The following is a 13584-nucleotide window of genomic DNA, read 5'->3' on the forward strand; positions in this document are numbered from 1 at the left end:
TATACGGCACATTATGTAATATCATAGACATTATACCCCCCCGCCATACGATGTGATTATGTGGCCGCGCTGTCACCGCTCATCACATCATTTCTACATTATTTATTACATTCATACATGAACAAAAAAATCACTGAATATTTTACTTTAGAAAGTTTGTAGCAATAAAGAATAAACAGCTGCAATAGATACATTATGCTTTTCTTTCACATTACATTATTTTTTATATAAAACGAGTAAAAAAAAAATTAAAAAAATAAGAAAATAAAATGTTGTGGCGGCAGAAATAGAACATATAATGTACGTATACACTGAGCAGACCGGATATTATATCATTGGATTATTTGTAGCAAAATGTAACAATGATTTACTAATAATAAAAAGAATAACAGCCTCAACCCCATGAAATAAATGTATGTGAACCCCCAGCAAGGGAAATACAGTATATCGACAGGACTTCACCCGCACTACAGACAGCAATATTTACGGCAAATGTGGAATTTCTTGTCTGTTTTCTTACTGAGCAAGAAATTCTAGAAGCAGCAAAAAGACTAAGCAGCAAAACTTTAATAAAGGCCACGTTCATAGACTCACACTCAGAGACTCATATACACACTAAAAACTCATACCAAGGTCTATACATGCTCATATCCTCATACTCACCTCTACACTCACTCATATACTCACTCATATCCTCATACTCACCTCTATACTCACTCATACTCACATCTGTACTCACTCATATCCTCATACTCACCTCTATACTCACTCATATCCTCATACTCACCTCTATACTCACTCATATCCTCATACTCACCTCTATACTCACTGATATACTCACTCACATACTCACATTCACCTCTATACTCACTCATATCCTCATACTTACCTCTATACTCACTCATATACTCACCTCTATACCCACTCATATACCCACTCATATACTCACACTCACCTCTATACTCACTCATATCCTCATACTCACCTCTATACTCACTCATATCCTCATACTCACCTCTATACTCACTCATATACTCACTCACATACTCACATTCACCTCTATACTCACTCATATACCCACTCATATACTCATACTCACTCATATACTCATACTCACCTCTATACTCACTCATATCCTCATACTCACCTCTATACTCACTCATATACTCACTCACATACTCACATTCACCTCTATACTCACTCATATACCCACTCATATACTCATACTCACCTCTATACTCACTCATATACTCACTCACATACTCACATTCACCTCTATACTCACTCTATCCTCATACTCACCTCTATACTCACTCATATACTCACTCACATACTCACCTCTATACTCACTCATACTCACATCTGTACTCACTCATATACTCACTCACATACTCACATTCACCTCTATACTCACTCATATACTCACCTCTATACTCATACTCACATCTATACTCACTCATATACTGATACTCACCTCTATACTCACTCATATACTCACCTCTATACTCACCTTTATACTCACTCATATACCCACTCATATACTCATACTCACGTCTACAGTCACTCATATACTCATACTCACCTCTATACTCACTCATATACCCATACTAACATCTACAGTACAGACCAAAAGTTTGGACACACCTTCTCACTTAAAGATTTTTCTGTATTTTCATGACTATGAACATTGTACACTCACACTCTTGGCATTCTCTTGATGAGCTTCAAGAGGTAGTCACCGGGAATGGTTTTCACTTCACAGGTGTGCCCTGTCAGGTTTAATAAGTGGGATTTCTTGCCTTATAAATGGGGTTGGGACCATCAGTTGTGTTGTGCAGAAGTCTGGTGGATACACAGCCGATAGTCCTACTGAATAGTCTGTTAGCTGCTTTTTTCTTGCCATAATACAAATTCTAAGTACAGAAAAACGAGTGGCCATCATAACTTTAAGAAATGATGGTCAGTCAGTCCGAAAAATTGGGAAAACTTTGAAAGTGTCCCCAAGTGCAGTGGCAAAAACCATCAAGCGCTACAAAGAAACTGGCTCACATGAGGACCGCCCCAGGAAAGGAAGACCAAGAGTCACCTCTGCTTCTGAGGATAAGTTTATCCGAGTCACCAGCCTCAGAAATCGCAGGTTAACAGCAGCTCAGATTAGAGACCAGGTCAATGCCACACAGAGTTCTAGCAGCAGACACATCTCTACAACAACTGTTAAGAGGAGACTTTGTGCAGCAGGCCTTCATGGTAAAATAGCTGCTAGGAAACCACTGCTAAGGACAGGCAACAAGCAGAAGAGAACACAAGGAATGGACATTAGACCAGTGGAAATCTGTGCTTTGGTCTGATGAGTCCAAATTTGAGATCTTTGGTTCCAACCACTGTGTCTTTGTGTGACGTAGAAAAGGTGAATGGATGGACTCTACATGCCTGGTTCCCACCGTGAAGCATGGAGGAGGAGGTGTGATGGTGTGGGGGGGCTTTGCTGGTGACACTGTTGGGGATTTATTCAAAACTGAAGGCACACTGAACCAGCATGGCTACCACAGCATCTTGCAGCGGCATGCTATTCCATCCGGTTTGCTTTTAGTTGGACCATCATTTATTTTTCAACAGGACAATGACCCCAAACACACCTCCAGGCTGTGTAAGGGCTATTTGACCAAGAAGGAGAGTGATGGGGTGCTACGCCAGATGACCTGGCCTCCACAGTCACCAGACCTGAACACAATCGAGATGGTTTGGGGTGAGCTGGACCGCAGAGTGAAGGCAAAAGGGCGAACAAGTGCTAAGCATCTCTGGGAACTCCTTCAAGATTGTTGGAAGACCATTCCCGGTGACTACCTCTTGAAGCTCATCAAGAGAATGCCAAGAGTGTGCAAAGCAGCCATCAAAGCAAAAGGTGGCTACTTTGAAGAACCTAGAATATAAGACATAATTTCAGTTGTTTCAGACTTTTTTGTTAAGTATATAATTCCACATGTGATAATTCATAGTTTTGATGCCTTCAGTGTGAATGTACAATTTTCATAGTCATAAAAATACAGAAAAATCTTTGAATGAGAAGGTGTGTCCAAACTTTTGGTCTGTACTGTATATACACTCATATACTCATACTCACCTCTATACTTACTCATATACCCACTGATATGGCCTCTATAACATCTATACTCTCTCATATACTCACACATATACTCATACTCACTTATATACTCACTCACCTACTCATACCCATGTTGATATTCACACCCAGTATGATTCATATCTATGTTCCTACCGTAGTGAAAATCATTCATAATCTCGTAGAAACCTCTCTCTCATAAACTAACAATCAGAACACTGATACATGCACCCACACCAACTCTGAGACTCCTTCCTATCTCTTCACACCTCATCATCCATACTTACTCATAACCTCAGACACTGTTACTTGCTCCTACATCACACTTACTTACACTGCTACTCACTGTATGACCGCAACTAAACACTCATAATTCTCATAATTACACTTCAAAACCATTTATACACAAATAAGTGCCTCCATGAATACTGAAAATCTCACTCATGCCGACACTCACTAATAATACGACTGTCCGCTCAGCATCACTATACAAGTGACAGATCAGACACTACTACATACAGACTATTCATACAAGTCACTAAGACGCCCACTGCCCAACCCAGACTCACACCCCTCACTTCTACTCGCACCAGGACCCCACTCATTCACATACCCACTCTTGTATTAATGTGTATATCCACTCATACACCCACTCACAACCTACATTCACTCACTTATCATCACTCATGCTAGTGAAATTCATCCCTACATTCACACATAATCTCACATGAATACATTCACTCATAATTCGTTTATGCGCCAACTCATTTGTTTAACTACTCGCTCACTGACCTACTCATACCCTCACTCATAATTAGAGACGGGAGGAAGAAAACGACGGACAAAGTCCTGGGACTCCGTTCTCTCATCTCTACTCATATCCATCTCCACCAACACCCACGAGTATAGTCTCCTGGTCACACACAAATACTGACACTCGTACACCCACTCACACCGTCATTTATGTATTCAATGACACGCCCGCTCACCATACTATTCACACCCTCACCTATAACTCCTCATACCACGCTTACACTTATCCCATGGTCACACACTAATACACCCAGACATTCCGTACAGAAACTCACCAAACCATTCACGGCCTCACTTACAATACTCTCACCCACAGTCACTCTCCAATACACCTACTCACTCACTCATACAGCCACTCACTTATACAAACACTCAGTGAGACACCCACTCACACATTAGTGTATATACTCGCCCATACACCTACTCACCATTCCACTCATTTATATTCATCCAAACCACTCATAACCAGACATTAATACATCCACCCACTCACTCATTATCTGCTCACTAAACACCCACTGACTGAGCCATTCATACTCCTCAGCATTCCTCATACAAGCACTCATACTCACACTCATCATCCCTCATACACTCACACTCATTCCCGCAATGACACTGTAAGCAGGCACTCAGTTTCCCAATCATTCAGACCCACATCCACTCATACTCACACTCATCATCCCTCATACAAGCACTCACACTCATTCCCACTATGACACTGTAAGCAGGCACTCAGTTTCCCAATCATTCAGCCACACGTCCACTCATACTCACACTCATCATCCCTCATACAAGCACTCACACTCATTCCCGCTATGATACCATCATGCAGGCACTCAGTTTCCCAATCATTCAGCCCGACGTCCACTCATACTCACACTCATCATCCCTCATACAAGCACTCACACTCATTCCCACTATGACACCATCATGCAGGCACTCAGTTTCCCAATCATTCAGCCCCACGTCCACTCATACTCACACTCATCATCCCTCATACAAGCACTCACACTCATTCCCGCTATGATACCATCATGCAGGCACTCAGTTTCCCAATCATTCAGCCCCACGTCCACTCATACTCACACTCATCATCCCTCATACACTCACACTCATTCCCGCTATGACACCATAATGCAGCCACTCAGTTTCCCAATCATTCAGCCCCACTCACACTCACATTCGAGCCCCTTCTTATGCAGAAAGAAACAGAGGACACTGACCGGCCTCTGCTTTGAGCCATAGGGGAGACTGGAGCGATTTCTTGCTTCTATACAGCTTTTTGTCACCTCCTGGTCGTCCCCACCAAGCTGCTCCTGAACGGAGAGAGGACTGATAAGTGGTCAACGTCTTACTAGGTGTTCAGTCATATATATACTGTATATGTGCTGCTGCCGAGCGCCGGCCGGCCACTTGTGGACAGGGGTGTCCATTACATGTCTACCTGGTAGTACCATCCTGTTACCCCCCGCATAGTGAACCGGGGTCCAGGATCCAGGGCCACACGTGACCAGAGGTTGTATGTGCTTCCTGGGCTCCTCAGATCCCGTGTGCATCACTACAGCCTGAGATGGCGCCATAGCTATACATACAGGGCATAGCCAGAAGACATTGCCTGAGGCGGCACGTGAGGAGGACGGGAGTCACTAGGAGCCTCATCGCCTCCCATAACACGCAGTGACAGATACATTTACACCGGGGGATCAACCTCCAGCTGTTTCCTACAGAGCGCTCGGGGGGTCCCGGAGGTCTCAGGTCTGCGCTCACACAGGTTTCTTATCTTACTGGGTTTGGAGCAGAAGCTCAAAGTTTTTAAGGGATTTTAAGAGTTGGAGGAAGATTTGGAAAGTTTTCGCTTAGCTTCCGCTACAAAATATCCTGTAGTCCCCGAATGTGTCGCAGCCTTCCTCACTCTCTCCGTAGACTTCACCAGCCAAAAATGTCAACCAAAATCCGGGAGTGTCGAATAAGACGATACTGAGAATGGCTGTACACATGGCCGACAACCTCATGGAAGACAGACTCATGGCCGGCCCTCTGTCCTCCATTACATTACAGACCCCTGAGTCGTCCTCTCTTCAGTTCAGATCTTCTTTCAAAAATGTTATAGAATATTGTGTGACAACCAACATGGACGCAAAACCGGCTTCAATGTGTTGTCAGACGGCTTTACCAGAAGCTACAGGTGGGGAGGGGACATATGACGCCACGTAAGAGCCACCGTGGCAGCCATATTGGTGGGGTGGAAAATGTGGAACTGAAGGTGACGTGGAAAGGAGGGTAGTGGACACCATCTCCGAGCACCCATAGTCCAGAGACCCCTGGGACAGTATCTTCCTGGAAAAGGCCCCAGGGTGTAAGGTGGGCTTCAGTACTGGAGCAGTCACTGGGGGGCTCATTACCGGTTGCACCATTGCCCCCGGGAGGTCACATATACAGTATATACAGTTGTGCTCAAACGTTTACATACCCCGGCAGAATTTTTTCTTTCTTGGCCTTTTCTCAGAGAATATGAATGATATCACCAAATCTTTTCCTCCACTCATGGTTAGTGGTTGGGTGAAGACATTTTTGTCAGACTACTGTGTTTTCTCTTTATAAATCATAATGACCCAAAACATCCAAATGACCCTGATCAGAAGTTCACATCCCCTGCTGATTTTGTCCTGATAACATGCACAGAAGTTGACACCAATGGGTGTGAATAGCTACTAAAGGTGACATCCTCACCTGTGACCTGTTTGCTTGTAATCAGTGTGTGTGCATAAAAGCTGAGTGAGTTTCTGGGATCCAGACAGACTCTTGCATCTTTCATCCAGCCACTGACGTTTCTGGATTGTGAGTCATGGGGAAAGCAAAAGAATTGTCAATGGATCTACAGGAAAAGGTAGTTGAACTGTATAAAACAGGAAAGGGATACAAAAAGATATCCAAGGAATTGATAATGGCAGTCAGCAGCGTTCACACTGTGATTAACAAATGGAAAATCAGGGACTCTGTGAAAACAAAACCACGGTCAGGTAGACCAACAAAAATGTCATCCACAACTGCCAGGAAAATTGTTCAGGATGCAAAGAAAAACCCACAAATAACATCAGCTGAAGTACAGGACTCTGAAATCTAGCGGTGTGGCTGTTTCAAGATGCATAATAAGAAAAATGGGCTACATGGTCGAGTCGCCAGAAGAAACCATTACTGTGCAAATGCCACAAAGTATCTCACCTACAATACACAAAACAGCACAGAGACAAACCTCAGAACTTCTGGAAGAAGGTCATTTGCAGTGATGAGACCGAAATTGAACTTTTTGTCCACAAACATAAACATTACATTTGGAGATCTATGATGAAAGGAACACCATTCCTACTGTAAAGCACGGAGGTGGATCACTGATGTTTTGGGGATGTGTGAGCTACAAAAGCACAGGAAACTTGGTCAACGTTGATGGAAAGATGAATGCAGCACGTTATCAGCAAATACTGGAGGCAAATCTGCAATCATTAGCTGGGAAGCTGCGCATGGACGTACTTGGATGTACCAACATGACAACGATCCAAAACACAAGGCCAAGTCGACCTGTCATTGGCTACAGCAGAACAAAGTGAAGGTTCTGGAGTGGCCATCTCAGTCTCCTGACCTCAGTATCATTGAGCCACTCTGGGGAGATCTCAAGCGCGCAGTTCATGCTAGACAGCCCGGGAATTTACAGGAACTGGAGGCTTTATGCCAAGAAGAGTGGGCAGCTTTACCATCTGGGAAAATAAAGACCCTCATCCACAACTACCACAAAAGACTTCAAGCTGTCATTGATGTTAGAGGGGGCAACACATGGTATTAAGGAATGGGGGATGTGAAGTTTTGATCAGGGTCAGCTGAATGTTTTGGGTTGTCATTATTATCTAAAAAGAGAAAACACGAAAACACAGTAGTCTGACAATAAATGGCTTCACCCAACCACTGACCACGAGTGGAGGAAAAGTTTTGTTGTTATCATTCATATTCTCTGAAAAAAGGCCAAGAAAGCAAAAATTCTGCGGGGGTAAGTAAACTTTTGAGCACAACTGTATATATACAGCCGCAGTACGGGGGCTCATTGCTGGTTGCACCAGTGCCCCCGGGAGGTCACACACATATACAGTATATATACACTCACTGGCCACTTTATTAGGTACACCTGTCCAACTTCTTGTTAACACTTAATTTCTAATCAGCCAATCACATGGCGGCAACTCAGTGCATTTAGGCATGTAGACATGGTCAAGACAATCTCCTGCAGGTCAAACCGAGCATCAGTATGGGGAAGAAAGGTGATTTGAGTGCCTTTGAACGTGGCATGGTTGTTGGTGCCAGAAGGGCTGGTCTGAGTATTTCAGAAACTGCTGATCTACTGGGATTTTCACGCACAACCATCTCTAGGGTTTACAGAGAATGGTCCGAAAAAGAAAAAAAATCCAGTGAGCGGCAGTTCTGTGGGCGGAAATGCCTTGTTGATGCCAGAGGTCAGAGGAGAATGGGCAGACTGGTTCGAGCTGATAGAAAGGCAACAGTGACTCAAATCGCCACCCGTTACAACCAAGGTAGGCCTAAGAGCATCTCTGAACGCACAGTGCGTCGAACTTTGAGGCAGATGGGCTACAGCAGCAGAAGACCACACCGGGTACCACTCCTTTCAGCTAAGAACAGGAAACTGAGGCTGCAATTTGTACAAGCTCATCGAAATTGGACAGTAGAAGATTGGAAAAACGTTGCTTGGTCTGATGAGTCTCGATTTCTGCTGCGACATTCGGATGGTAGGGTCAGAATTTGGCGTAAACAACATGAAAGCATGGATCCATCCTGCCTTGTATGGAGCATCTTTGGGATGTGCAGCCGACAAATCTGCGGCAACTGTGTGATGCCATCATGTCAATATGGACCAAAATCTCTGAGGAATGCTTCCAGCACCTTGTTGAATCTATGCCACGAAGAATTGAGGCAGTTCTGAAGGCAAAAGGGGGTCCAACCCGTTACTAGCATGGTGTACCTAATAAAGTGGCCGGTGAGTGTATATATATATACACCCGCAGTATAGGGGTTACAGGGAGAGGACAGCGCCGTCCTGCCGGCGGGGGCTGATACAGTTGATTTTTTATTTTTCGGGACATTATATAAATCTCACGGACCCTTCATAAAATGATAATAAATCCTCCCGACTGTCGGCGACGCGTTCACAGCCGGACTCTGCAGTTAGTAAATTCCATTATTTTATGGGCTGCCGGGAATCTCGGCCCGGGGTGAATGTGGATGAGATGACCGGTCCCGGACGCTATACCCCTCCATCCCCCGGCGCCTCTTACCCGTCCTGTTAGTGAGGCAGAAGGTGATGGACTTATTCGGGATCCCGCACACATTCCGCACGGACACCTCACATGTGTAGTTGGCAAAATCCTGAGGACGCAAATTCTTTAACTTCAAAACTTTGGTTTCACCCTGAGAAAAAGAGCAAAAAATTGAAATATTAATGCACTAATATATGTATCTAGTCCTGAATGGTAGTGTCTGCGGAGCTGTGTATCTAATCATGTGTGATACCGTCTGCTGAGCCGTGTATCGCATCCTTTCATGTGTGATACTGACTGCTGAGCTGTGTATCTAATCATGGTATGAATTTGGACACGTTGTGGCGGCATCTTGTCACATGTGGAGCTCCAGTCACTTTCCTAACAGCCGGACCCGTCCATTTCTTCCCACCAGGCCCCCCCATCATGCTGCTACCTGGGATAAACCTAATAACGTAGGATGGGAGACATTCTGGATTTCCAAGTTGTTCCCCCAACAATCATTTCCATCCCTTCGTCCTGTTTCCTGGCAGCTTGATGTGGAGGTGATGACTGTGAAGACAATGTTTCTTTCTCTAGATACATGAGACTGTGACTAGACTTTCTGCTGTGAGAGCGTAGGGAGATCGGCATCATTCATGGTCTGGACGGCGGAGGAACCACAGACGTGGACATGACGACGGAGGAACCACAGACGTGGATATGACAACGGAGTAACCATAGACGTGGACCTGACGACAGAGGAACCACAGACATGGACCTGATGACAGAGGAACCACAGATGTGATCATTACGACAGATGAACCACAGACGTGGACATGAAGACAGAGGAACCACAGACGCGATCATGACGACGGAGGAACCACAGACGTGGACATGACGACAGAGGAACCACAGACGTGATCATGACGACGGAGAAACCACAGAGGTGGACATGACGACAGAGGAACCACAGACGTGGACATGACGATGGAGAAACCACAGAGGTGGACATGACGACGGAGGAAACACAGACATGGACATAATGACGGAAGAACCACAGACGTGATCATGACGACGGAAGAACCACAGACGTGGACATGACGACAGAGAAACCAAAGACGTGATCATGACGACGGAGAAACCACAGAGGTGGACATGACAACAGAGGAACCACAGACGTGGACATGACGATGGAGAAACCACAGAGGTGGACATGACGACGGAGGAATCACAGACATGGACATAATGACGGAGGAACCACAGACGTGGACCTGGCGACAGAGGATCCGCAGACATGGACCTGATGACAGAGGATCCGCAGACATGGACCTGACGACGGAGGAACCACAGACGTGGCCCTGATGGTGGAGGAACCACAGACGTGGCCATGACGGCGGAGGAACCACAGACATAGTCCTGACGGTGGAGGAACCACAGATGTGGCCTGGACGGTGGATGAACCACAGACGTGGCCCTGATGGCGTAGGAACCAAAGACGTGGCCATGACGGTGGAGGAACCACAGACATAGCCCTCATGGTGGAGGAGCCACAGACGTGGCTCGGACGCTGGAGGAACCACAGACGTGGTCTGGACGGCGGAGGAATCACAGACATGGACGGGACGGCGGAGGAACCACAGATGTGGACCTGATGGCAGAGGAACCACAGACATGGACCGGACAACAGAGGAACCACAGACATGGACCGGACTGCGGAGAAACCACAGATATGGGTCGGATAGCGGAGGAACCACAGAGATGGGTCGGATGGGGAAGGAACTACAGACGTGGCACGGACGGCGGAGGAACCACAGACATGGACGGGACAGGAACCACAGACATGGACGGGACGGGGGAGGAACCACAGACATGGACCAGACAACAAAGGAACCACAGACATGGTCCGGAAGGCGAAGGAACCACAGATGTGAACCGGACTGAGCACTTTTCTTGTGTGTTAGATTTCGAGTTTCCATCCAAACAGAGGCGCTAATGTTGATGCTCATCCATGAAGCTTTATGAGGCAGGGCCCTTGGGCTACTTTCACACTAGCGTCACTGCACGACGCTAGCAGTGAAAGCGCCGCACAAAGGGGGCAGCGGATGCTGTTTTTCAACGCATCCGCTGCCCCATTGTGAGGTGCGGGGAGGCGGGGGCGGTGTTCCGGCCGCGCATGCGCGGTCGGAAATGCTGCAGACGACGCACCAAAAAACGTTACAAGCAACGTTTTTTGGTAGCGACGGTCCGACGCAACACGACGCAACCGTCGCACGATGGTTGCGACGTGTGGCAATGCGTCGTACTGCGTCGCTAATGCAAGTCAAGGAGAAAAAAACACATCCTGCAAGCACTTTTGCAGGATGCGTTTTTTCTACAAAACGACGCATAGCGACGTGCAGTGCACGACGCTAGTGTGAAAGCAGCTGAGAAACTTTCCTCTCCTTCAACTCCAACCACATTATTGTCCACAAGAAGACGGCGGCGCTAATTTACTGAATGAAGCGGAAAGCAGAGCGTCACTACAGTAGATGAGGTGATCGGGTCGACAGCGGCGGATCCCCCTTCTGATCTGTACAGGACACCGGGAGAGTTGTGATATTAGCAGTGATTAATAAGACAACACTGCAAAGAACGGGAGAACACAAGAACGAACGCACACACGATCCTCCCCAAACACAAGAACGCATGATCCCCCCCCAAACATAAGAACGCACGATCCCCAACCACAACAGCGCACAATCCCACCAAACACAAGAGCGCACGATCCCCAAACACAAGGACGCACGATCCCCCAAACACAAGAAAGCACGATCACCCCAAATACAAGAACGCACGATCCCCCAACCACAAAACACACGATCCCCCAACCACGAAACCGCACAATCCCCAAACACAAGAGCGCACGATCCCACCAAACACAAAAACGCACGATCCCCAATCACAAAAACACGATCCCCAAACACAAGAACGCACAATCCCCCAAACACAAGAGCACACGATCCCCCCAAACACAAGAACGCACGATCCCCCAACCACAAAACCGCACGATCCCCCTAACACAAGAGCGCACGATCCACACCAAACACAAGAACACGCAATCCTTCAACCACAAAAAAACATGATCCCCCAAACACAAGAACGCGCGATCCCCCATTCACAAAAATGTACAATCCCCACCAAACACAAGAATGCGCGATCCCCCCAAACACAAGAACGCGCAATCCCACCAAACACAAAAACGCATGATCCCAAACCACAAGAGCACACGATCCAACCAAACACAAGAGCGCACAATCCCTACCAAACACAAGAGCACGAGATCCTCCAACCAAAAAAACTGCCAGAGGTGAACTGACAATGTGACATTATGGATGCAGTCCATCACTGCAATTGGAGCAGATGCATCAGCTTTGGGGCGGCCACGACTCTCCTGCCGTCGTCTGAAGCATTGGGCCCTGGGGTATTCATGGTTCTCAGGGTCCGGGATATTCATGGTTCTCAGGGCCTGGGGTATTCATGGTTCTCAGGACCCCGGGTATTCATGGTTCTCAGGGTCCAGAGTATTCATGGCTCTCAGGGCCCAGGGTATTCATGGTTCTCAGCATCCTGGGGTATTCATGGCACTCAGGATCCAGGGTATTCATGGCTCTCAGGGCCCAGGGTATTCAAGGTTCTCAGGGTCCGGGGTATTCATGGTTCTCAGCTTCCTGGGGTATTCATGGCACTTAGAATCCAGGGTATTCATGGTTCTCAGGGTCCAGGGTATTCATGGTTCTCAGGGTCTGGGGTACTCATGGTTCTCAGAGTCCAGGGTATTCATGGTTCTCAGGGCCCAGAATATTCATGGCTCTCAGGGCCCGGGGTATTCATGGTTCTCAGGGTCCGGGGTATTCATGGCTCTTAGGGCCCAGAGTATTCATGGTTCTCACGGTCCGGGGCATTCATGGCACTCAGGATCCAGGGTGTTCATGGCTCTCAGGGCCCGGGGTATTCAAGGTTCTCAGGGTCCGGGATATTCATGGCACTCAGGATCCAGGGTGTTCATGGCTCTCAGGGCCCGGGGTATTCAAGGTTCTCAGGGTCCGGGGTATTCAAGGTTCTCAGGGTCCATGGTATTCATGGCACACAGAATCCAGGGTATTCATGGTTCTCAGGGTCCAGGGTATTCATGGTTCTCAGGGTCTGGGGTACTCATGGTTCTCAGGGTCCATGGTATTCATGGTTCTCAGGGTCTGGGATATTCACGGTTCTCAGGGCCCGGGGTATTCACGGTTCTCAGGGTCCGGGGTATTCATGGTTCTCAGCGTCCGGGGTATTCAGGGTTCTCAGGGCCCGAGGTATTCGTGGTTC

The 13584-nt window shown here is 47.0% G+C and overlaps 1 protein-coding gene across 4 annotated transcripts in view; it reads right to left on the reverse strand.

Moving 5' to 3' along the window:
* Nucleotides 1–13584, reverse strand: part of MDGA1 (MAM domain containing glycosylphosphatidylinositol anchor 1) — a 431369-nt gene that overhangs the window by 192031 nt on the left and 225754 nt on the right. For 3 of the 4 annotated variants that reach the window (XM_077282003.1, XM_077282005.1, XM_077282002.1), the window contains 2 exons: nucleotides 9271–9403; nucleotides 5158–5250 (listed from right to left, as the gene is read on the reverse strand). In XM_077282003.1, the coding sequence (XP_077138118.1) occupies nucleotides 5158–5250; nucleotides 9271–9403 (226 nt within the window). The remainder of the gene's footprint in view (nucleotides 1–5157; nucleotides 5251–9270; nucleotides 9404–13584) is intronic. The other variant, XM_077282004.1, reaches the window with a different exon arrangement.

The sequence above is a fragment of the Ranitomeya variabilis genome, chromosome 2 (assembly GCF_051348905.1).
Source record: "Ranitomeya variabilis isolate aRanVar5 chromosome 2, aRanVar5.hap1, whole genome shotgun sequence".
NCBI lineage: Eukaryota > Metazoa > Chordata > Amphibia > Anura > Dendrobatidae > Ranitomeya > Ranitomeya variabilis.